Source organism: Tupaia chinensis, unplaced genomic scaffold, assembly GCF_000334495.1.
Source record: "Tupaia chinensis unplaced genomic scaffold, TupChi_1.0 Scaffold000633_1, whole genome shotgun sequence".
NCBI lineage: Eukaryota > Metazoa > Chordata > Mammalia > Scandentia > Tupaiidae > Tupaia > Tupaia belangeri.
In genome coordinates, this window is record NW_006160153.1 from 456,006 (window position 1) to 482,877 (window position 26,872).

The window sequence follows — 26,872 nt, forward strand, 5'->3', positions numbered from 1 at the left end:
TGTTAGGATTACACATCCTAGCCTCCCTTTCAGCTAGGTTCTCTGATAGAAAAACGTGAACAGAAGTGATTCACATGTACCTCCTAGAAGCCTGGCTTTAAAATACCCCAGGGATGCTCCTATGTGCCCATTCTTCTGGGATAGAAATAAGTACAGAGGCCTTAGAAGCCATATGGTAGACCAAAGCATCTCTTGACCAGGAGTCCAGAAAGCCCTGCATGAAGCAGAGCCACTATTGCCTGGGTTGCCTGAGTCAGGCGACTTGGACTCAGAGCGGTTAATAAGACTCTTGCTCCAAAAACCCCCTGTGATCAGGGGCTTACCACAGCCTTGACTAGCCTAATACAGTTACCAGTCTCAAGAAGTTCACATGTTCTGATCTGGCTCCTTGGTGCAGCAGTTAAGAGCTGTGTAGAGAAAGCTGGATTCCACATGGCCAACCACAGACCAAATCCTGCCCAGCTAGGGAAAAATGCCAGGCATATGTATGCAGAGGAGTTAAAAATGACTGCAACATGACCACTCACCATCAGGTGGCGCTTTAGCCATCCCCCTGGGGATGGGGGGTGAGTTCTTGCTTCCTATCTGTCTCTCTGGCAAGCACATGCGCCTTATAGCAAAAATCTCTCTAAATAAATAAATGAAAAAGAAGTTCACAAGTTCAAATAACAAATTCCTAGTATTATAGAGTATATTTTAAAGAGACTTCTAGACAGGAGATTACATTTTGCAAATCAGTATTGGCTTAAAAAGCTGTAGGTTTTGCTACCAAGATGGAAAACCAAGTCCACCTTGGCTGAGACAGAGCATAGAATCATCGCTTTTCTGTAAGGGCAAATGAGCACTCTGGGTCAGTGTCTCTGAGGGAGGGGCTTGGTGGTATGCAAAGGAAATAATGTTCTTCTTACCACACAAACCTCTACCTTCTTCCAGGACAAAATAATCAGATCTGTGTCATTCCAGTCTCTGGGGTCACCTCATCTCCTTCTGCTTTCCCACTACCTCACTGGTGGACACAGTGAGGTATAGAATGGTCTTGTAAAAGTCCTCATGGGTCATGGGGACCAGCAGGTGGCATGGCGGTTAAGGCACGGGACACTCCCACATGGCCGACCGCAGTTCAAATCCTGGACCTAGTGGCTTGTTTTCTTACTTTCCTTCTCTCTCTTTCTCTGTGTGTATGTGTCTCTCTCTGGTCAAATTAAAATAAATGAATAAAAATAAAAATTAAAATTAAAAGTCCTCATGGGTCAGCCCACAGCATCCTGGAAGATTAGCATCACTTATCACTTGGCATCTGTTCTATCTGGCCACCCCAGACCTCAGGACAAAATGCAGTGAGTTTCTATAGGTAACACAATGGGAGCCTCCTTTCTTGGGTCTGGGGACTCCTCCTTGATTTTATGCACTTTCAGAGCGGCTAAAGGGCAAACGGTTTGGATTTCACCAAGTTGAGGGGGGTGGGGAGAGAGGATGAACAGCCTGAATGGAAGACAGACACAGAAGAAAATTAATTTTTTAACAAAGTAATATATATTTTTTTCTGCTTAAGCAAATGGCTTTTGTGAAAATATATGAAAAGCAATACACCATTTGGTTTTTACTTAGTCATCACTATCATGTTTTGATGCAAATAGAAAGTTACAATAACAGGAAAACACAGGATCAGGGATTATGTACAATTCTGTGTTCAAGTGATCTGTAATTCAGGCAATGTACGGTTTGAAACACATATCTTGATTTCTCATTTCAGTTGCTACAGATGCTGTTTGAGGAAGCAAAGAATACATGAATGAAAAATAATAAAATACAGTGAGCTAAATAATCGACTATTACAGAGAAAATAAATAATTTCACAATGTATTACAGTAGAAATAAGCAGTGTTTCTGTATAAAAATGTATTTCCACAAATAAACTGCCTAGCGACAGATACGATTAAACTACACAGGAAACTTGTCAAAGTGGTATAAGTTACACGGATACAGTGTCACAGGCTGCATAAAACTGTATTGAGAATTAACCATCTGAGGGCCACGTCCAGGCCTGCAGCCATCAGAGTCCTTTCAGTGGAACCTCCTGCTTTAAAGGACTTCCAAAAGCTGCCCCATCAGTTTTCCACCAGACTTCATCATTCCACATTTGGCTTTTCAAAGCAAACTATAACCTTTTTGAGAGGATCAAAATGTACAATTGAGGTAAAGAGATATTACACAAGAAGGAACTTTTCTGTTGGCACAGAAGATTTACAAGAATACTTTCCACAACATTGGTATATGTGACAGGATGGATCGACCACACATTTATAATACTGGCAGAAAAAACACTGCAGCATTGAGCTGAAGACACAGATAACCTACTGATACTAGCAAAAACACCAGTCTTGTCGTTTCTCACTCCTGCCCCTAATTTTATGCTGAACTTTCAGGTTTACCCTATCATTTGTACTTTTTCATTAGCTCATCCAAAGTCACAAGGACGTATTATTCTATGCAAAAATGCATTGTGACTTTTCCAATGACCCATTGTTTTTGTTTTTCTTTGATCCCCCAAAGAGTTTCCCATCCTGGGGAGCAACAGGAAGCTCCACTGCCACAAGATTTGGTAATAAGTCATCTGCGAAGGATGTGCCTTAAAGAGCGTGCTTACCGTTTGCCCCCAAAGTATTACAGAATGCAGGTTCTACAGACATACACGTGGCAGATCATATTGCAACATCACAGCTATGAGTGAGCGTTTCTGACTGTAAGTCGAAATGTGGCTTTCTCCACTGTTAAAAGCCAAACCAGATGAAGCTTGTTTACGTCTTACTGTTAGAGTTATCTTGAGTTTAAAAAAAAGGGGGGGAGGAGGTAAAAGATAACAGACAGGGAGCACATGCACAAGATGGGTTACAAGTATGTGCCTGAGCGGCACAAGGCCCTGTGGACTAACAGGCCCTTTCCCTCACCTCAGTCAATGATGATACTTCAAAGTGAAAGAAAGGAGTGGGGCAGGCTTCAATATGCAAGCTCTAAGCAAGTTCAATTGGCTTAGCAGATCTAGATGCAAAGAAAAGTAGAAGTTTTAGACTTTCCTTAAGCGATGAGAAGACACCCTGCGCCAGCAATCTGCACTGTGCCACCCATTCCAAACTCCAGGTACCTTCATTTCATTCACCTCGTTTTAATTTACACAAAGTACCATTTTGGAATTAAAAAGTGATATTGAGTTAGAAGAAAGCATGATTGTTTTTAATGTTTAAGATCAACATTGTGTCTCCATGCACTTGACTTATGGATTAAATATATCATATACAGGAAAAAAACAAACAAACACAAAACCCTGTTGAAATACTAGTTGGATGTAAAGGTTAGATTAGTTTATGTTCACTTTTTCTTTTAGTTTTATATTCATTAGGTATTGGAAGTAAACCTAAAGGCACCAAGTGGAAATAAATTAAATTACATGTGTATTTATCAGGTCATTAAATTAAAAAAAATAAAACACTTTTGTCAGAATGTTAAAAAAGGAAAAATTGTTCCCATACTTTTTAATGCATTTTCTTCTCTAGGGTGTTCTAACCTCTTTTATTTTGTTTTTTTTGTTTGTTTGGTTTTTTTAGGTTCTTGACATAGGATGCATGTGCTTGCCAGAGAGAAAAAGGTAGATAGAGGAAAAGAAAAATCATCCCCCAGAGGGGAAAGCCATGCTGCAATCCCTTCTCCTCCATTCTCCTCTCAAGGGTTTTAGACATGCATACATGTACATGGCATGAGTTTCAAGCCACTGGGTCTGGGACTTGAACTGTGGTTGGCCAGGTGGGATTCCTGCACCTTAACCACTAGGCCTCCTGTTGGACCCCAATCTCTAATTTTTAAAAAAGTATTGCCGATAAAGAAAATACATTTTTCATATTATATAATTAGATACTATCTAGGGCCTAAGTGAAAATCAGCCTTACATTTATAAAAGCCAAAGAAGATTGTATTCTTTTTCTTTTTTTGGATAAAGTTTTGCTATAGGGTGTGTGTGCTTGCCCCAGAGACAGAAAGCAAGAAATCACTCCCCAGGCGGGATGGTCATGCCACAATCCCTGCCCCTTCATTCTCTTCTCAGGGTTTTGGGAACACATGCACATGCACCCAGCATGAATTTCAAGCCTCTAGGTCCAGGACTCGAACTACCGTTGGCCATGTGGGAGTCCAGTGATGTAACCATTACACCATCTGCTGGTCCCAAGGAGACTATTCATGCTTTTTCATGTAGCAAAAAAACTCTACTTTTAAAAACATGAGTATTTCAACTGGGGGGAGGGGTTTCAAACTATCAAGAAAATCCAAACTATGACACCTTTCTCATTTCATATTTCTACCTGTGAACTTGCTGTTCTTTGAAAACTTTGTTTCAGCTCATGAGAGAAAGAAAACCAGTGACAGGATGGCAGACCCAGCTCAGCTCAGGTCCAGAAAATTTCCAGGTACCAGGGAGATGGAATTCCCACCCTCAGAACTGTAGCACTCTGGGTAAGGATGTGTCAGAGACCAGTGTAGTGAAAGGGGCAGAAACAGCACACGTCCAGGCTCTCCCAGTGCCTCGCTCTGTGCTGGGCTCCGACCTGCACTTGCACTGCTGTCTGAGGGAGGGCCATGGTTACTGGCAATGCTTAACACACTTCACTGTACCGGTAGGTGACTGTTAGGTAACTGAATGGAAACGGTGATAAATAAACATCTCTGAAATTTGATTCTGTCAGAAGAAAAGCCTTCTTTGTGCAAGGCTTGCAACAGCCTCATTCAACCACAGAAGGGCAGAGTGTTAGAACTTCCCACCAGTGAACCAGAGTTAGCAGTTGATACACAGAAAGGGTTAAATAGTCAGATCAAAATATACTGCACATTCCTCTTCAGAGATGACAGAAACTTTTGGATTTCATAAACCTCTACTTCTTACTATTTTGTCTGGACCCAAGGGACATAGGATCAACATCAGGCAACTTTCATATGCTTGGAATCCAATTTTAAGAATTTATTCTGGGATATAAATCAGGTAAGAAAGAAGTAGATGGATGATTTTTTAAGGAAATTGGACTCCCTCGGTACTTTGAGTAGATTGAGTATTGAGAGATTTACAAAGATACAATTCTTTAGAAGATTAAGGAAGATGGAAATGAAATCAAATCTTTCACTTACAGATACTGAGTTTCATTAATTCTTTCACCAAAAGCACATCAATGAAGAAAAAACAGAAATGGTTTTTCAGATATTACTGAAGTGACTCAAGGGCCCCCTTGAGATGGAAACAAAGTATTCAAGTGTTCTTCACAAGAATACCTTGTGCAGGAAAGACTGATAGGAAGGATTCTGAATTCAAAAAGAATATTGCTAAAGAAACATTTTTTTCTACAAAGTCACATTTTAGAAAAAAAAAAAAAAGAACTTTTTAAAATCTGTCCTGTAAAACCTATACTTCCTTTTGAATCTCCAAAGGTTACACTGCTTCATCAAAAATGCTTGGTAGTCAAGGCTTCATGGTCTGTGGTTACTGATTATCTAAACCCTTTAGTCAAAATAAATGCAATTGATATAAACCTGGCTACCGCCTGAGTCCTCTTACTAGAGAAATGTGAAGGAAGCAGAAATCCACAGGCCCGTGGTGGAAGAGTTGGAAAACTTAATGGTAAGAAATAACACATAACAAAGGAGATTCTGAGGGTTGGGATGACTGCCAAGCCTTTCTTTAAAATTTTATCCAGGGGCCCCTCAATCTCTGTTTAAAAAAAAAAAAAGTGTTCATGCACTGTGGTGCTTGATATTTCTTACAGTATGATGAAAGATAAACACTTTACACCAAAAAAAAAAAAAAGGAAGCAAGACTTCTGCTATACTTTTGAAGATGCTTAGGAGTAAAAGCTGCTTTGCTTTCATTCTGCAGGGCCTGTAGCCTTTTTTCTAGAAGGTGTAATGCGGCTGAGCATTGTCTCCTCTGGTAGAGATTTTCTAGTTTCAGGTAAACGAACTAGTTCCCATCCTAAATCCCCAAACAAATCTTAACACCACGTTTGTTTTTCTGTGTTCCAATGTCAGGCTGAGCGATTCTCCTTAGTATGCATGAGGCTTACTGCCATTAGACCACGTGACTAGAAATCATCTTTTAAGAGTGAAGCTTGCTCATTTGGGAAAAATTAAAGATTTGGTTTAAACCACAGACCAGAGGAAAGATGACATATTCTTCTAGTCTATATTCTTGGAAATAGCGCCATTAAGCCTACAGTCCCTTATCAGCATGCTGATTTTTGCGCTGCCTCAATGAGTCCTCCACCACCTCTGTGTCAGCTGAATGGGACTGCTCAGAGGAGTCCTCCTCAGCTTTGCCAGGGACTCCTTCCCCCTGGGCTACAGTCCCCTCTCTCAGGAGACCCTGGTCATTGGTTTCACTTCTCTCCTCATCTACACCCACAGCTGGGCTGTCCTCCTCCTCTTCTTCTTCTGCTTCATCCTCATCACCAAGGTCTTCTTTTTCTTCTTCATCATCTACAAGGCTGTCCTTGTTCTCTTCTTCATTCGAATCATCCTTTTCCTCCTCTGCGTCCTGCGACTGCTCATCCCGATGAGCCTCCTCAGGTCTCAGATTCTGCTCTGTGGAGGGAAGAGGGGAATGTCCTTTGAATAAACAATCGCAATTTAGCAATTGACCTCGTATGTTTAGCTGTGAAATGAACCAAGTGGGGGATGTGACAGTTTCCTCCACCTTGAAACCATGGTATCACATGATAGATTCTTCTGGTTAGCATCCTGGTCTTGTCCAAGGCTTCTCCATCCCTCTCTGGAGATTTCACTGACCATGCTGACTCTGGCAGAGCAGTGGGCAGAGAGAATAGAAATTCCTTCATGCTGTATACTTGGCACCTTGTAGATGGCTCAGTGACCCACAGGCCATGACGACTGGTTCAGAAATGAGACTTAAGCAGAGCCAGAATGCTCTCCAGGAGTTCTGGGCCAGAGTTCAAACAAAAAGCCTCTCTCTTTCTTGAGGAATTGCTAAACTGATAAAATCTGAATTGGGATGGCTGTCAGCCAATCAATCAGTCACATGGAAACGGAAACCTAACATCACTTGGGCTGTGCTTGAAGCCAGAATGTCCCTGGACTTTCCAGTTACATGAACTAATAATACATTTCCATTATTTTTCCACTAACATGCTTTACATTCAGTTCCTGTCACTTTTAGGAATTCTAAGAATCAATATATTTTAAACTATTTTTGGAAATCTCAATGCCTCAGAAACTTCAGAACTGAAACAAAATATCAGCTTACTTAAGCTCCCATATAAAATTCAACAAAATTATAAAATCTTATAAAAATCCTTATAGAAAGTCTCAAAAATATTCAAGAATAAAGACATGCAAATCCAGAGCCATCGACCCCAGAAGCAGTATAGAGCAGTGCAAGTACTTTGGGAAGCAATTTTTAAAGGAGTTAGGAGAGTTACTAACACACTCAGTAAATGAGAGCCCCTCAATCCCATCTCATTCCAGTTCTAATGAAGAGATACTTAAAAAAAAAAATACAATCTCCAAAATGAAATCTTCCCTAATTTGAGAGGCAGTAAAAAATAATTTTTGGTCAGATATATCTAGAGGATCTATTTTAAGGAATCTGGTGGTGGTGACGGTTTGATCAACTGGCAAATCAGAGGAGAAATCCACTATCTGTACGTGTGCAAAGAGCACATCACAGAATTACAGAACACTCTATCAGGTGAACCTATACTTACCGGACCGTTCAGATAAATGCCTTGGAAGTGGTACATAGAAACATTCTGATATTATCACCAAGACCTATAGGGAGAAAAAGTACTGTTTACAGTGAGTAGATAGGACATTTATTCTCAAAAGGCCACAAAATTAGGTCTTCCTTCTATAACTAGATATTCTTAGATGAACAATTAGCAACTGCTCAAAAGTCTTCAAAAAAGACATGGATATAATTAAGAATTTCCTACTTTTCAAATATGATACAAAATAGGAAAAAAAAAAGAACTAATTTAGAATGGGGGTCACAAAGTCAAAAGTCTACAGAAGCTTATTATAAACAGAGATATCAAGATATAAGAAAATGGGTATTATCGGCCAAGTCCAAAATGGTCTTTTTAAAACGCTATTCTGAGCAAACAAAAACACTCTGTAATAAGCTGTCCCTCACCATTGGGTGATGCCCAACTGAGTGGAAATATATCTCAGGGTCTAGAATCCTCAAGAGAGTCATAATAAATTTTTACAGAGATGAATTGTAAAATAAAACAAAACTCCTCAACAAGGCCAACAGGTGACATGGCGGTAGAGGTCAAGACTCTGGATCCCACAAGGGTGACTATAAGGTTTAAGTGTCAGACCTGACAGCTTGAAACTCAAGCTGGGTACATGTGCATGTATGTCTAATATCCCAAGGAGAGGGGAAAAGAAAAGATTGTGGTATAGCTATCCCACTTGGTGGTGGTGGTGGGGGAGTGAGTTCTCATTTTTTTTTTCTCTCTCTCTGGTGAGCACATGTGCCCTATAGCAAAACTAAAATACTCTTCAATAATATGAACTAAAACTTATCTTACAGAGTGGCTGATTGGTTTCATCTCTGACCTTGACTACAGCTGGAGTCACTTTTTCCTTATAATAAATGTATCTTTTCCCTAGATAAACTACAATCTCCTCAAGGGAAGGATCCCAGTTCTAGTCCCACCCCCAGAGAGCACCATGTGACACACACTGTGATAAACTCTTGAATCTTAACAGTCAGGGTAAAATTCACTGGAGCTGGAATGAGCTGGAGCAACTCTCTATATATCTGCTACTTTCCCCATTCCCTGTGGCACCACACAAAATGAAGAACTGACACTGAATGAAGCAGCCGGTTTAGGAAAATATGCACGTCTCTCTGTACCTAGCTAACACTCTGACTGGAAGTTCACGTTGAATAAATGCAATCTTTAAAACAGTAATAGTACTATATACATTACTATTTTATAGGTGCTCTGAAATTTTAAGTAACACAAAGTCATAGTCTTTTTTATTTACTTTTATAAACATCAAATGAGCACCCAGCTTTGTGTCAGCAAAATGTACGTACATTTACTACTTTACTCAATGTATGGTTCATTAGGTTCAGAAAGGGAGCAGAGTTGCCAATGGTGAGAGGAAACAAACAACAAACAAACAAACAAAAAACGGACCACCAAGTGGAATGGTGGTTAAAGTGCTAGACTCCTACGAGGCCCAAGATGGTTCAAGGCCCAGACCTGGTAGCTTGCTTTCTCATTTTCCCTTTATCTTTCTCTCTGGTCAAATTAAAAAATAAAATAATAACAATGAATAAAATAAGTAACTCTTTAAAAAAAAAAAAAAGACAATTAGATCCTAGGCAGGACTTGGGGCAGCTGTTCCCCTGGACCATTCAGAGCCACTCTCAAGCAGCTTTGCCACGAGTGACAAAATCACTTCACTCTGGTTTGCTATACAAACATCATGTCCAAGGTGGCTAAAACGTGAAGACAACTGGGAAACATTCCTCTCTTATCCTACAAGTTAATGAAAATGCCAATACTGGGAGAGATGATATAAAATGGGATAAAAATGCAGCAGTTTCACATTGTATATCTGATTCACAAAAGGTAAGTTAAAAAGTAAATATGAAATTAAAGATCACTGAAGGCAAAAATTCTAGCTGTTATATGTTTATTTTAACATACTCTACAGTTGTATTTATAAACAGAAATATGTGTTTAATATGCTTTAGAACTGCAGTAACAGAAAATCTAAAAGTCTATTACTGCTTTGAAATTATTATTTTGTTAATAAAGTTTTCTCCCTAGCTCCTATCTGACTTACCACCTGAACAGTCTGCAATCCAACTCTCTTCTTTCTTCAGGTAAAGCCTCCAAAAACCTGCTTGCACTGATTATTTTTGAATCTAAGTTTCCAAATGATCTTAAGGCACAGGCAGGACTGATCCCAGTGTCTCGGACTTAAAGTCAACATCAAAGACAAAATCTTCTAATTCTTTTCAAAGTTGAAAAATTTCCTCTGATGTTTTAATAGGTTCGCAGTCAACCTATATTCCGAATAACTCGATTTTGAACTTTCTTGAGACCTCATACTGTTACTTCTACAAGTGCTTTACATTCATGTAGCCCCAAAATACATTGCTAGAAAAATCTAGCACTGGACAATAGATCAGAAAAGCACAGATGAAAACATTCTATTTATATCTGAAATCAAATCCCTTTAGGTCGCACAATGGGACGAAGTTAATTAACAATAAGATGAATGCAACAGAACACAACATACTCAGGAACTAATGAATGACATATACAATGATCTAAGTCTGATCCTCAATCTTAAAATTAAAATCAGCAGCCAAATCTCAAAGATTTGGTTTCACTGGTTCTTTAGGTTTGTGACTTGAATTAAACATGCTCATGGAAAAAACAGACAAACAAACAACAACAACAACAAAAACTGAGCCTCCTTGGCTTCCTGGATTTATGACTTTCTATCAAGTTATGACTTACTGTAAAGTCAATTACTAACATTTTTACAATTTCACTTTAATTCCCAGAGAGCATATATACTTGCTTGAGTGAGACAGAGATGCAGAAAGCAGTGGGGACAAAGCATTTTGCAATGGGGCGTGGTCAGTCCAGAATTCCTTCTCTTTTAGTTCTCCAATCTGTTGGGATTGGACACTTAAGCACATGTGTCTGACACATTTTTCAAGCCACTGGGTCAGGAATCAAATTGTGATGAGTCATGTAGCATGCGGCTCCATTAACCATTAGGCTCAGTGCTGGTCTAACTGCTAACAGTTTAAGCTTATTTTTAAAAGGGTTAGGCTGGGGTTAGCAGGTAGTGTGGTGGTTAAGGCAATGGATTCCCAAATGGCTGACTGTGGTCTGAGTTCAAACATGGTTACTTGAGAATTATGCCAGGCCCATATGCGTGCAAGCCCAAAATCCCAAGAGAAGAATGAAACAGAAGGGACTGTGGCATGCTCATCCCTCCTGGGGGGATGAGTGACTTCTCACTTTCCCTCTCTCAAGTCTCTCTCCAGTGAGCACACATACCCTATGGCAAAAAAAACTAAAAAATAAAAACAAAAACAAAAAAACAAATTTAAATAAATAAAAGGGTCATGTTATAAAAAGGTAAGGATAAACTTTAAGACAATATGATCTAAATGCTTGTTTTCACATCACTTTTTAATAATTATCAATTATTTTCATTACATAGTATTTAGGAGCTATATGATTCGTCTATAGAGTATAATGATTTTTAAGAACCTATCAGGACCAGTGAATGGGATTATGGTCACATTGCTGGACACCAAAATGCAAGTTGACTACAGTTTGAGTCTTGGGCCCAGAGGCTTGAAACACATGCCAGGTGTATGTGTGTGTGCGTGCCCAAAACCCTAAGAGGAGAGTGGAGGAGAAGGGACTATAGGTGGCCTTTTCCCCTGGCTATGATTTCTCAACTTTCGTTTCTTAGTCTCTCTCTGTCTCTCCAGCAAGCTCACATTCCCTACAGCAAAAATCTAACAAAAACAAAGAAAAAAAGATCTCCTTTTCTTAACTGGGGCTCAAGATGTAATAAAATTGATCCTGTGTAGGTTAATTGACTTTTTTGTTTTGTTCTCTTATATTTTTTAATTTTATTTATTTTTATTTTTGTGTGTCATAAGTACATGAGCTCACTGGAATTGAGAGAGAAAGAGAGAGGGAAAGTGAGTAATCACCCCCTAGGGGGGATGGCCACTCTGTACTCTCTTCTCCTCCATTCTCCCCTCAGGATTTTGGGCACACATGCATATGCACTGGGCGTGATTTTTCAAGTCACCAGGTCCAGGAATTGAATCATGTTTAGCCATGTGGAAATCCAGCCCACATGGCTAACCATATGTTCTGAATTCTTAACCTGGAGGCTTGAAATGAGCATCAGTGCACATACACCAAAAGTCCGAAAGGATAGAGAAATGAAGGGGAAAGAGAAACAAAGGAGACTGAATTATGGTGTGATCATGCAGCATGATCATGACCTGCTGAGAGGTGATTTAGTCAATTACTAACATTTTTACAATTTCATTTTAATTCTCAGAGGGCATATGTGCTTGCCTTAGTGAGACGGGGAGACAGAGAGTGGTGGGGAGAAAGCATTTCCCAATTGGGTGTGGTTGGTTCATAACTCCTTCGCCTTCATTCCTTCATCCTGGATTGAACATTTAAGCACGTGCATCTGGCATATTTTTCAACCTCTCTCTTTCTCTGTCTCTCTCTGGCAAGTGTACACACCCTCTAGCAAATTAAAAAAAAAAAAAAAGAGCTAAACATTCAAGAAAATTTATAGGTATAGTCTATATAATTAGATAAACAAATTCATTATTCCAAATCTCACCTGAAGCACCTAGAGAGAAAAATACACAGATATTTCTTGGGATACTGATTTTCATCAACAAACAAAACATGTTAATGTGCTCTGACTCATTCTCCTCCCCCATAATAATGATTGTGTGGCTTTATCTACATTATCTTTCAAAATCTATCCTGTGAAAACCAGAGTGCAGCTGGTCCAGATTAGAGGTTCAACTGGAGGATATGAACGTGAAAAAAATCTTGTATCTACCTGAGGAACAAATTCACAACTTTGGCCTTATTGCCACAGTGTTCAAATCAGGGAGACAATGTGTGAAATGACAGTTGACTCAGTTGTCTTGGAAACTAATTACCAATTCAAGCAGGGATTCAATTTCCTCTTTCATCACTATCTATATTCTGGGCAGCAGCCATCTTTAGAATATTTAAGCAATAGGATCAGGGGATCATAATTTCATGAATTTTCCAGTATTTCTCACATTACCAATGAAATCAGTATCAAAGAAACAAATGCTCTTTAACTGCTTAGATTACAAACAGAATACTGCTAATGTGCTTTTTTTCTGTAGGTTGCTTTTTAGTTTTACATGAAACTGATCCTGCTTTGAAGACCAGAAGAAAGATTTGTATTCTCTTACCAAACCCATGAGAAGGCCAAAAACCAAGGTGGCTACGATGAAGAACACGTAAGAACACCAAGCAGGAATTCCAAGGGTCACTGTGAAATAGTTGTGAAGGTGCTGTAATCAAAGAAAAAAGAAATAGAATGTTTACCTGTAATGAAGACCAAAAAAATCTTTGAATAACTCAAGTCTGCCTCTCTATGTATGTAAGTTCCCACAAAGGTTTATGTATCTAAAATGACTCTTAAGGAACAAATCAAATGTTATAACACTGACAAACTGAGAGAAATAATCAAGGTCATATTTAATAAAAATCATACTGCCTTAGAGATCATGATCTGGGTAGGACTCTGGTAGAATTGTTTTGCTAGCCCTTTCTTCCAACATGATGGATTTTGATTTTTTTGGTCTCTCTCTCTCTGAATAATTATATATACCTCAATGTTTACTCATACTATGGCATCTATAAAAAATTAAATTTCATGAGTCTTTATCAATTTTTAAGTAAAACTACATTAATCCTTACAGATTACTACTTAAAATGTCTCCACACTTCCACACTTTTTTTTTTTTCAGTATAGGGCACATATGCTCACTGCAGAGAAATATAAGGGGGGTGTGAGAGATCATCCTCTGGGGATTGGCCATGCAGCAATCCCTTCTCCTCTAAGGACTTTACACATGTGCCCAGTGTATTTTTTTTAAAGAGAGGTTTTTGCTATAAGGTACGTGAGTTGATGAAAAGATAGAAAGAGACAGACAGAAAGTGAGAAATCACCCCCCAGGGGGATGGCAACACCTCAGTCCCTTCTCCACTCTACTCGGGATTTTGGGCATGCGTACACACACACCCAGTGTGAGTTTTAAGCTTTCGGGTCCAGGATTTAAACAGCAATCAACTACATGGGAGTCCAGTTACATAGCAGTTCACGAACCATCAGCTGGTGCAAAGACCAGGATATTTTTAAGGTGTTGGGTCTTGGGACCCTAACTGCTCAGTCGGCAGTGTGGAATCCAGTGCCCTAACCTGATGGGCCCATACTTTATTTAATTGGAAATTTATTGCTCTACTTCTATCCATCCTTAACAACTTTTTGTTTGTTTGTTTTTTTCTTTTTAAGAGATCTTTGCTATAGAGCGCATGCACTCGCTGGAAAGACAGAAAGACACAGAGAAACAGAAAGTGAGAAATCATCCCCACAGGGATATCTCCATACAGCAAGCCCTTCTCCTCCATTCTCCTCTCAGGATTTTGGGTGTGCATGCACATATGCCTGGTATGAGTTTTAAGCCACCAGGTCTGGGACTCAAACCCCAGTCAGCTATGTGGGAGTCCAGTGACATAACTATTATGCCATCTGCTGGTCTTATTTCCTGAACAACTTTATTAAATTACCATAAAATATGATAGAATAAATAGATTTTCTGGAAAATTCATTATGAGCTAATATTTTATCAGTCTCTGAGTGTACATCTGTCCATGCTATTACTATTCTTTAGAATTCTACTTGATGAGAAACCTTTTCTTTTTAACATTTATTTATTTGTTGTCATTTTAAAGTCACCACATCCAGAACTTGAACCCAGTCAGCCATGTAAGAATCTGGCATCTTAACCACCATGCTACCTGATGGCCCCAATGATAAACACTTTTAAAAGCAGTGAAGAGAGACACTCTCAGCTAGTAATTATTTACATGCTAAATTATATAGAGACTACAGATATGAACCTTATAGTATCAAGTGAAAGCCCACTTAAATGTGGAGGGATCCATGCTTCCTACAGTGATTCGGCCATCTGTGTTAGACCCAGACAGCTTCAAAAATAGCCACCCCTGCAGTACAAGCAATTAATGGACAAAGGACAAAAAGGCTCTGAGTTAATAGGACCAACAAGCAAAGACAATGACTAAATGATTTGCCTAGAATCAGTAAAGTTGATGAAACTGAGTTCAAGTTTCTATTTCAACTACACATTTATCAAAAGTTTTGGTTTTTAGTTTATGTCAACATAATCAAATACTATATTTCAATATGGCTAAATCTGAATGATAAACAAAAAAGGCTGTTAACTGATCTAGAATAATCTGATATCTATGTCTATAATTTTTTGTTAAGCAGAAGAGATAGATTTAAAGACTCAGCAAGTATTTTTAAACACTGACACAGGTAATCAACTGTTCAATCAATATTTGTTGAATAGGAAAAGATGCATTAAACACTCAAACTATGAATAGAAAATGCTAATACTCTTGATTTATAAAAGGGTCACTTGTCTACTGACTTTATTCAATTAGGACTTTTATTTTAGAGTATCCTAGCATTCTGAAACCTAGTCAGAAAAAGAGGAATCTGAGGTATCAACACGTCATTTGATCCAAACTCTTCAATGGATATTCTAAAATGTACTGCACAGTTCCTCATTTTAGAATATACTGCATGTTGGGGCCAGCAAATGGCATGGTGGTGAAGGTGCTGGACTCCCGCGTGGCTGACCACAGTTCAAGTCCCAGACCTGGCAGCTTGAAAATCATGCCAGGTGCATATGTGTGTGCCTAGAATCCCAAAAGGGGGATGGAGAAAAACGGATTATGGCATGGCTATTCTCCCAGAGGGATTTCTCACTTTCCCTCTCACTGTCTCTCTTTCTCAATCTCGCTAGCAAGTGCATGCAATCTTTGGCAAAATCTAAAAGTATGTGTGTGTATGTGTGTGTGCATGTGTATGTATATATTGCATGTTGAACACAGTTTATGTTTGTCTTGATGACTCAATGCCATCATCAGAATTAAACCTTGAAATGTGCCAAAGAATTAGAAGATGCTGAAAACCAGTCTGCGCTGTACTAAAATATGCATGCATTCTGTAAGGAATTTGCTTCACAAGGATCTGTATTTTACTTTATTCATAGGGTTAGGATGAGTGATGTATAGTTTGGGGATGAATAATGTGGGTCTTAAGTCCTTCCAGACAGTGGCATCTGCTTTTTCTGAAAAAATAAATGAGTAAAGCAACCCTCAAGAACTGCCTAAGTTATTTTTTAAATTTCAGTTAATTGTTTGCCTTTGAATTGTTGCATTCTGAGTCAAACACTTTTTAGTACTTTCAAAACATCCTATTAGTTTAGTAAGCTCCACTTTAGTTTTCCTGTATCCACTTACTCTTTAAGAGGTTTATTTGATCTCCTTAGAGAAACCCTGCCATCTTGTGGTCTTTCAGGTAATTATTACTAAAGACTCATTAATCAAGTGTTTTCACAATTGCAGACATAAATCTTTATCTGTTTACTTGTCTGAACCACAATGGTTTTAGAGAGCTCTATAGGGTGAGGACTCATGGTACCATGCACATAAAGTTTTACGGTATTATGTTCCAAAGTAATTGAGTAAAACTTGTCGAATTTGGTTCTAGATTTTTGTGTTTCTGTTTCTTTGACAGGTAAGGCAACAGCTTTCACTTATGGAAAACACTTATCTTTGTTTAATGTTACCTGTGTTATCACAAGGGAATATCCTACTCTATTTAGAAAAAAATCACTCAAATGTCATCAAATGGGCATGACGATACCTTAGACTATTATATGATTGAACTAGATGACTAAGTTATAGCTAATTTTCAGTTACGAACAGATTTGAGTAAAGAAACTAGATGAAAACATCCTTACAATAAAATAAATAAGAACACCCCAATCACTGGTCAGACATATGTTGTTAGAAAAGTCATGATGTACTTTTCTATGTTTTTCTACACAAAAATGTGCCATGACTCTACCCAATATTTAAGGAACAGAACCAGACCAAGACCTGCATGAATCAGAGGCATAGCCTCCCTTTTTCAGGAAAGCCAGCACTCCCTCTGAGGTCTGAACTACTGTAGGCTAGAAGAAATGCCACCAAGCACATCCACTCATACAGCCCAGTGTTACACCCTCAATCAAAGCTGAACTGCCCTGAAGAAGACAAGCTTTGGATTCAAAGCCCACCCTGAAGAGTTCTGTTATAACCACTTTATCCCTTTCAGACACAGGTCAGAGCTCCCAAAATACCTTCCCTGGAAGACAGTGGGTAGGAAGGACCCCTCAATGTGACCAATCGTCCTTTCCTCCCTCCTTTCAAGTTGAATCTTAATATTTACAACACACTGCCTTGTAGACTCTTACAGGCTCTATGAGAGGTATCCTGTGGATGTATACATCTCACTACAACATGCCACAAAACAGTCTAGAAGTTTCTATAAGGAAACAAAGAACAGTCAGAGAGGAGATTATACTACATAAACCACTGGGGAATGCTTTTAGGTTTTAAAATACACTCTGTTATTTTTCATTCTAAACACTTAGGCTTTTAATTTCATTGCCAGATATTTTTAAAGCTTTACATCTTCTGTCACATCATTCTAATCAAAAGGGAAGGTAGTATCCATCACACAGATGTCCTCCCAAGGACACAGCATACCTTATTTAGCTACAATCTGTCATATGCCTGTATCCTTTCATAATAACAGTCACAGTTAAAAGAGGTAAGACATTCTATATTACCACAGTGAAGAGCATAGATTCACCAAATCAAATAAAATAGTGCTTAATTACACTGAAATGACAAACCTAGTTACAAACGTGTATACACTGTGAAACTGCCATGGAACTCAATTTTTAAGTCTGTTATCCACCATGCTTAAAATATAAATGAGAAGTTAAAGTTTTCCACATTTCCTATAACCAGAAGGGAAAAGTAAAGTAACAAAGACAATAATGATTAATGAATATGACTAATGAAAAGCAGTTACAAGTACATATTAGGTGCCAGGGTCTGTGCTTAACAGAGTATTCTAGTATCCACAGTCTATGGCAGGGAAAATAAAAGAATTCAGAGACATATATACATGGGGGGGAACAAAGGCTTATGTTTCTGGGTGAGAGAACAGTGCCTCTCTGCAGCATTGTAGCCAACTATGAAAAGAGAAGAAAACTGGATCATCTATCTCTGCACTTGTGCCACAAACAAAATACCAACCTGGGGTCTCCTAATCCTGACTATGGCACCAAATCCAGGGGCAGTGCAGGTCTATGTTCAATCTTTTGCACATCGCTTTCATTATGTTCGCTTACCTTGGACCACCCTTTAGAGTAACTGAGTCACATTTTTAAAGTTGCATACATTTTTCTTTAAGAGAGATTTTTGTGGGACTAGCAGTTAGCATAATGGCTATGTAGCTGGACTCTCATGTAGTCGACTGCGGTTCAAGTCCTGGACCCGGTGGCTTAAAGTCACAATGGGCGCGTGTAAATGTGTGCCCAAGATCCCGAGAGGAGAATGGAGGAGAAGGGATTATGGTGTGGCCATCCCCCCGAGGGGTGATTTCTCACTTTCTCTCTCTCTGTCTCTGTCTTCCTGGCAAGTGCATGTGCTCTATAGCAAAAACCTAAAAGAAAAAAGAGAGAGAGATTTTTGTTATAGGGCGTATGCGCTTGCCATATAAACAGAGAGAGGCAGAGAGACAGAAAGCTAGAAATCAACTCCCCAGCAGGGATGGCCATGCCGCGATTCCTTCTCCTCTATTCTTCTCTCAGGGTCTTGGGCATGCATGCACACATGCCCAGCTCAAGTTTCTAACAACAGGGTTTGAGACTCCATCTGTAGTTGGCCATGTGAGAGTCCAGCAATATAACTATTGCCTGCTGGATATGATGCATAAAGTTTTGAGGTGAGGAAATTTTGCCACTATAAAGGAAAATCAGAATCTAGTAGTTTGAAGATGTCTGCTCTCTGAGAAACTACTCTAGGTGCACATATCCTATCCTAGAGTGATTCCCGTAAGTGAAGAAGGTAAAATGTCAAGGCTATGCATGAAGATGGATATTACACTGAAAGAGGCAGTTACTTCTGTGAGTTCCTATAATAATTAAAATACATAGATAGATATCATGACTGGATTAAAAAGACAATTTGAACTCTGTGTTGGAAAAAACATTGAAGATTATGCAGTCTTGCCCACACTCTGATACAAATTACCTATCAGCCATCCCTAGGATTCAGGGTAACAGCAGGAAGCTCACAGAAACTGACTTAGGCTACTATTCTGAAGACTTCCTTCCTTAAGGGTTTATTCAAAGCAAGAACACATGGGATGTTGGTATAAAGTTGAGACCAAATGCAGACAAAACAACACAAGTTCATAGGAATTTAGATGTTTGAGTGTCTCATCACCAGGTGATCCTAGAATTCTGAGGACCAGCTTTTATTTACAGAATGTCAGTCCTAGCAAGCTGGCTTCACCTTTGAGGCATAAACTCAAAGAAGATCCACCTAAATTAGCACATGGAGCAAGCAGGGTAGGAAGCTAGGGATTGGCTGAATAAGAAGCTCTGTAAGGGCAACAGACTAAGCCCTAGAGTTGAAGTGGGAACCAAAGACCTGATGGCTAGCAAATGGTTAGGGTCTCACCATGCCAGAAACCATATACCTTATGACTAAGAGGACAGGGTCAGATTCTAGTAACACAAGTGGTGCGAGCCCTAGCAAGAGACTTGATGAAAGGATGGGGACTTGTTGCTAAGAATAAAAGACATCACAAAAGTTGCCAAGAAGCTTGAGAAGCTAGATGCTGATATAAAGGGTAATATCAGATATCTATTACAGATTTTAAAGGTAATATACATACATAGGAGAAAATAAAAATAAATCTATAAACATATCACTTACATCCTCTTACATACACTTCTTCCACTCCACATGCTCAATCAGGAAGAAACGTATTAGTAATCCCGACAAATATAAATGGACTAAAATCCATCAGTTAAAATAATTCTTGCTATATGCTTTTTAAAAGTATCACTTAAGACATAACAATAAGAAGGTTGAAAATGGTAAGAAATATACTTAGCAAATGCTAATCAAAAAAATTTAAATATGGTATTAATCCTAGATAAAACTGACCTTATACAATGCAATTGGACCCGGTGGCTTAAAGTCACAATGGGCGCGTGTAAATGTGTGCCCAAGATCCCGAGAGGAGAATGGAGGAGAAGGGATTATGGTGTGGCCATCCCCCCGAGGGGTGATTTCTCACTTTCTCTCTCTCTGTCTCTGTCTTCCTGGCAAGTGCATGTGCTCTATAGCAAAAACCTAAAAGAAAAAAGAGAGAGAGATTTTTGTTATAGGGCGTATGCGCTTGCCATATAAACAGAGAGAGGCAGAGAGACAGAAAGCTAGAAATCAACTCCCCAGCAGGGATGGCCATGCCGCGATTCCTTCTCCTCTATTCTTCTCTCAGGGTCTTGGGCATGCATGCACACATGCCCAGCTCAAGTTTCTAACAACAGGGTTTGAGACTCCATCTGTAGTTGGCCATGTGAGAGTCCAGCAATATAACTATTGCCTGCTGGATATGATGCATAAAGTTTTGAGGAAATTTTATATTGCCACTATAAAGGAAAATCAGAATCTAGTAGTTTGAAGATGTCTGCTCTCTGAGAAACTACTCTAGGTGCACATATCCTAGGTCTCAGTGATTCCCGTAAGTGAAGAAGGTAAAATGTCAAGGCTATGCATGAAGATGGATATTACACTGAAAGAGGCAGTTACTTCTGTGAGTTCCTATAATAATTAAAATACATAGATAGATATCATGACTGGATTAAAAAGACAATTTGAACTCTGTGTTGGAAAAAACATTGAAGATTATGCAGTCTTGCCCACACTCTGATACAAATTACCTATCAGCCATCCCTAGGATTCAGGGTAACAGCAGGAAGCTCACAGAAACTGACTTAGGCTACTATTCTGAAGACTTCCTTCCTTAAGGGTTTATTCAAAGCAAGAACACATGGGATGTTGGTATAAAGTTGAGACCAAATGCAGACAAAACAACACAAGTTCATAGGAATTTAGATGTTTGAGTGTCTCATCACCAGGTGATCCTAGAATTCTGAGGACCAGCTTTTATTTACAGAATGTCAGTCCTAGCAAGCTGGCTTCACCTTTGAGGCATAAACTCAAAGAAGATCCACCTAAATTAGCACATGGAGCAAGCAGGGTAGGAAGCTAGGGATTGGCTGAATAAGAAGCTCTGTAAGGGCAACAGACTAAGCCCTAGAGTTGAAGTGGGAACCAAAGACCTGATGGCTAGCAAATGGTTAGGGTCTCACCATGCCAGAAACCATATACCTTATGACTAAGAGGACAGGGTCAGATTCTAGTAACACAAGTGGTGCGAGCCCTAGCAAGAGACTTGATGAAAGGATGGGGACTTGTTGCTAAGAATAAAAGACATCACAAAAGTTGCCAAGAAGCTTGAGAAGCTAGATGCTGATATAAAGGGTAATATCAGATATCTATTACAGATTTTAAAGGTAATATACATACATAGGAGAAAATAAAAATAAATCTATAAACATATCACTTACATCCTCTTACATACACTTCTTCCACTCCACATGCTCAATCAGGAAGAAACGTATTAGTAATCCCGACAAATATAAATGGACTAAAATCCATCAGTTAAAATAATTCTTGCTATATGCTTTTTAAAAGTATCACTTAAGACATAACAATAAGAAGGTTGAAAATGGTAAGAAATATACTTAGCAAATGCTAATCAAAAAAATTTAAATATGGTATTAATCCTAGATAAAACTGACCTTATACAATGCAATAATTTGTGTGTCAAATTTTACAGTTTATCTTATTAAATGGTATTTTTATTTACTTTTGAAAAACTGAAAAGAAATTCTAAATATATACATATATACCACATATATTTTACTTCTTAATTATTATAATTTTTTTGAGAGGTTTTCGCTACAGGGTGCGTGCACTCGCCAGAAAGAAAAAGACAGAGAGACAGAAAGTGAGAAATCAGCCCGCAGGGTGGATGGCCATACCGCAATCCCTTCTCCTCCGTTCTACTCTCGGGATCTTGGGCATGCACACACATGCACCCAGCGTGAGTTTAAGCCACTGGGTCCAGGACTCAAAAGCGCAGTCAACTACATGGGAGTCCAGCAACATAGCCATTATGCCAACTGCTGGTCCCATTTTTATTTTATTGTATTTTATTTTTTACTTCTTAATTATTAAGAAGAACATCTTGGTTATTTAGGGACAACATTTTCTATTCTCCAAATGGCTCTTTCTCTGCAGTCCAATACATCCACACAGAATCCATCCGTGCACCCATAGCTCGGCACTGTGCGTGCAAAGATAAAACACCCACTCCTGGCCTTGACACACTCCAAATGCCATATATTGTATACATCTGCATAATATAAAAGGGTAACTCTTTATTTAAATTCTTCTTTATATAAACAATAAATGACTAGCTATATGAGGTCAGAAAAATTATTTATCTTCCCTGACATTGTCTTTGAAACTAAAACTTCTCTTTAACAATCTGTGAAGCCATGATCAACTTCTATTTAAGCTCTTCTTCACCTGAAGAACAAATTCATCTTTTGACCTGCATTTATAATATCACAGGCTCTGTGCTAAAGCCTTGATGACAATGCCACCTGGTATCCATTTATTACAATTATCCTGTTGATTAGGACGTTATAATGCTACAAGGCTCAGCCAGCCACCAGACTACATGACTCCATAAACCTTTAAAGTCAACCTACTGCAAAAGGCAGACTCTCTCACTCTCTGAGTTCCCAGTTTGCAAGTCACAATTCTCATCTCTTCATTAAACTCCTGCCAATATTAAGAAAAAGGTGAAAGTAAACCTCATGAAACTACCTGGAGGGAGGAAAAAAGATTAATTATTTAATGTGATGAACAACTGACAAAAACAAAAAAATAGTTAAATGTTAGCCAAAAAGAATGAATACAAATCTCAGATTCATTTCTGTTATAAAAGCAAACAAAAAAACTTGAAGTAGGTATTTATCTCACATGGCAGAATATATAACTAATAACTATTTTAATTGTTTTTGTTTGTTTTTAAGAGAGATTTTTGCTACAGGGTGTGTGTGCTCACTAGAAAGACAGAGAGAGACAGAGAGAGACAGAGAGAGACAGAGAGAGACAGAGAGAGACAGAGAGAGACAGAGAGAGACAGAGAGAGACAGAGAGAGACAGAGAGAGACAGAGAGAGACAGAGAGAGACAGAGAGAGACAGAGAGAGACAGAGAGAGACAGAGAGAGACAGAGAGAGACAGAGAGAGACAGAGAGAGACAGAGAGAGACAGAGAGAGACAGAGAGAGACAGAGAGAGACAGAGAGAGACAGAGAGAGACAGAGAGAGACAGAGAGAGACAGAGAGAGAGAGAAAGTAAGAAAATCACCCACCAAAGGCGTGGCCACACCTCCTTCTCCTCCATTCTCCTCTAAAGATATTGGACATGTGCGTGCACGTACACATGCCTGGTGAGAGTTTCAAACCTCACAGTCTGGGACCTGAACCATGGCTGGCCGTGGGGGAGTCAAATACCTTAACACATATGCCACCTGCTGGCACCCTGATAACTGTCTTTGGAAAAAAAGAAAAAAAAAGGAGGAGCCTTACAATGAGCTCCTTCAATGTTAAGAAGTTCCAAACATTGCCATCGTGATGTATAATCATAACTTAGAAAAGATAAATATAAACCCACTTTTAACAATTTTCTTGAATATTTGAACTACACTTAATTTCAGAGCAATTTTCTTAAATCTGGATGGATTTATAACTGCCTATAAGGAAGGGGGACAAAAGGTTATGAAACATATTCAAGATTATATAATGGTTTAACATTTCAACCTGAAAAATGCTAAGCCACTGAAATGAATCAATGTATACAATAACATACAGCAAGTATTTTCTTCAAAAAGAGAAATACGTTAGGCTAGGGCTATAAATCTGTCCCAAGTACTCTATCTACCACTGTAGTATGAAAGTGATTACAGATCACAGCTAATGATCACAGTTTTACTGGTTAACTTCTAATAAAACTTCTAAAAACAAGAGGCCTGAATATACCAGAGGCTTTTGAAGAGTTCATGGAAAATACATATTATGAAAAAACTATGCATAAATTCTATTTCTTTTTTGCCCCAAAACAAACTTATACTTTAATTGCATTTTTCTAGGAATTTGTTGATGTCTCCTCATAGAACTACTTTCAGGATTAGACAATCTGTGACCTATAAAGGGATTGGACAATGAGAAAATAAGATGAAGAAAAACCACATAAGCCCTTCTGCTATGATGAAGGACTTCATCGTTGATAAAGAAAACACGACTCTAGCACAGCAGTGTCATCTCTGTTCAATTCACGGCCTTCTACACAGAGACATGTCACCACTGGGAACCCCTCATGACCACTGGTTGTATGGCTTAAGAAAAGTGAAATTACAAAAGTATTTAGATATGTTTATTTTCCTGTTATTTAAAAGCTACATTTTTATTCTTAAAAACCTCTTACAATATAATTATAAGAATTTTATTTAAGACTACTTACCCATATCTTGCCAGAGATGCTAAAAAGACCAGCCATTCCAGAGATTCTAAATAAATAAAAAGGAAAACCACTAGTCACATATACCACAAAAAAAATATAAACAAAACTCTAGAACAGGAGGACTGTCCCTGCACCATCTCCTCAGTTCTTGTTATCTATCTTTGTCTATCCTGGATTCATTTCCATTCTTGGAAAAGTTTTGCTTCCACAGCCATCCTCTGAACCACCTCACAGCAAATACATTCCAACTCCTTGGCCCATGTACCTTTCATTGTTCATACCTGGCAAAAACTCCACCCTGAGCAGCTGAATGTCTCTGGGGAAGCATTATATGACCAGCTGACTGTTCTCACTGCCTCACAGTGCCAAAGCTAAGCAAACACTCAATATTGCCCAAACCTACTGCATTTTTTTTTTGAGAGGAATATTTTTCTATAGGGTATGTGCACTCACTGGAAAGAGAGACAGAAAGTGAGAAATCAACCCCGGAAGGGATGGCCACGCCTCAAGTGCTTTCTCCTCCACTCTCTTCTCAGGATCTTGGGCATACACACACATGTGCCTGGCTTGATTTTAAGCTGCTGGGTCTGAGACTTCAACAGCGGTTGACTACATGGGAGTCCAGCACCACAACCATTACGTCATCTGCTGGCCCTCCCTATAGCATTCTTTTGGGCTTTGATAAAATTGCTCACTTCCTTTTCCCTGTCTTCAAATCTTACATATCCTCCCTCTCTCCTTGAACTCTCTGCTAAAAGTCCTCATATGTCTCTGTGAAATCAGAGGCCAGTATGTGATCTCCCTTTTCTTCCCACTGTGAAATTCGAACCTGGTGTACATTGATCCACCTTCTCTTGTTATGACAGAGAGTCTATCTGCCCGATCACAGCCTAATTCCTCAATTTGTGTCTTGGATCCTAGCCCTTTGTCTTGCTAATGACTTAGTTCTTTCTGCCACCCCTTCTTCCTGTAGAAGAAATGTCTCCCTCTCTACTGGGTCAGTCTCATCAGCATGCAAACATGTGCGACTCTTCCTCTATCTTTTATAAAGAGCTTCCCTGGACCTCACATGGCTCTCCATTGATAAGTTTCTCCAAGATTAGTCTACATTTGCTGTTTCTTCTTCCTCACCATTATTTTTAACCTATTCAATCCTGGCTTCCATCCTCACACTGCACTAATGCTTCTTATCAGGCCATGAAGACCTCATGTTGTTTCATTCAATGTCCTTGTCTCAGACTTGAGTGATGACTCCTCCAGCATCTTCTACCAGGCTCCTGGAAAATGGTAAATCCCTGGTTTTCCACCTGCTTCTCACTGGTACTTATTTCTGGTTTTCTTTTGCTGACTCCTTCACTACTCAACTTGGTAATTTGAGTGTGGCTCATGGCTCAGTCTTATGTACGTTTACTCTTTTCTGTTCTTGCTAGGTGTTCCCATCCCTATTAGGGCTTTCAATGCTTTCCACATACTTTGTATTTATGTTCCTGAATGCTCCATGAAAACCCAACTCCATTTATCCAGTTTTATGAAGTTTCCATCTCATTTTTAACATACCTTATACTGAATCCTTTATCTTCTCTTGCCCAAATCAGAAATTGGTATCTAGAGTCACCAAGTTTTTTTTTTTTTTTTGAGAGATTTTTCACTATAGGGTGCGTGCGCTCGCCAGACAGACAGAGAGAGACATAGAGACAGAAAGCGAGAAATCACTCCCCAGGGGAGATGGTCACGCCGCAATCCCTTCTCCTCCATTCTCCTCTCGGGATCTTGGGCACGCACGCACACGTGCCCGGTGTGAGTTTTAAGCCACCGGGTCCAGGACGCGAACCGTGGTCGACTATGTGGGAGTCCAGCGACATAGCCATCACGCTAACTGCTGGTTCCCAAGAGCCACCAAGTTTTCAAACCAGGACCCAGAAGTTTTTATTCGTGAATCTCCCCTCTCCTCCACCTTCAAAATATTATTCAAAATCCACTCATTCTCTTCATCCCCATCACTGCTACCCTGATACCATACCCAAGGCTGGACACTAGGACAACCTTTTAATTGTTCTTGCCTTATTCACCGCATCCAGTCTCTTCTTCTAAGAAACAACTTCTCAGTGCATGTTCTGATAATCTCTACCTTCCTCACTGTGCAATTTAATGTACAATTTGTTTTTATTTCAGTAAGGATAATTCTTATATGTGTTAATATCAAGTGAATTACAAATGTGACAAATCATTCAAAATCAAAATGATCTGTGGGTTGGGACCAGCAGTTGGCGTAATGGCTATGTCGCTGGACTCCCATGTAGTCGACTGCGGTTCAAGTCCTGGACCCAGTGGCTTAAACTCACGCCGGGCGCATGTGCGTGTGTGCCCAAGATCCCAAGAGGAGAATAGAGGAGAAGGGATTGCGGCATGGTCATCCCC

The 26,872-nt window shown here is 39.2% G+C and overlaps 1 protein-coding gene across 1 annotated transcript in view; it reads right to left on the reverse strand.

The window, feature by feature from the left end:
• Positions 1 to 4,979: 4,979 nt before the first annotated feature.
• Positions 4,980 to 26,872, reverse strand: part of TMX4 (thioredoxin related transmembrane protein 4) — a gene marked incomplete at its 5' end in the record, with an annotated part of 42,115 nt that continues 20,222 nt past the window's right edge. The window contains 4 exon segments of the mRNA XM_014592000.1: positions 4,980 to 6,615; positions 7,755 to 7,818; positions 13,037 to 13,138; positions 24,455 to 24,496. Of these exon segments, the coding sequence (XP_014447486.1) occupies positions 6,245 to 6,615; positions 7,755 to 7,818; positions 13,037 to 13,138; positions 24,455 to 24,496 (579 nt within the window).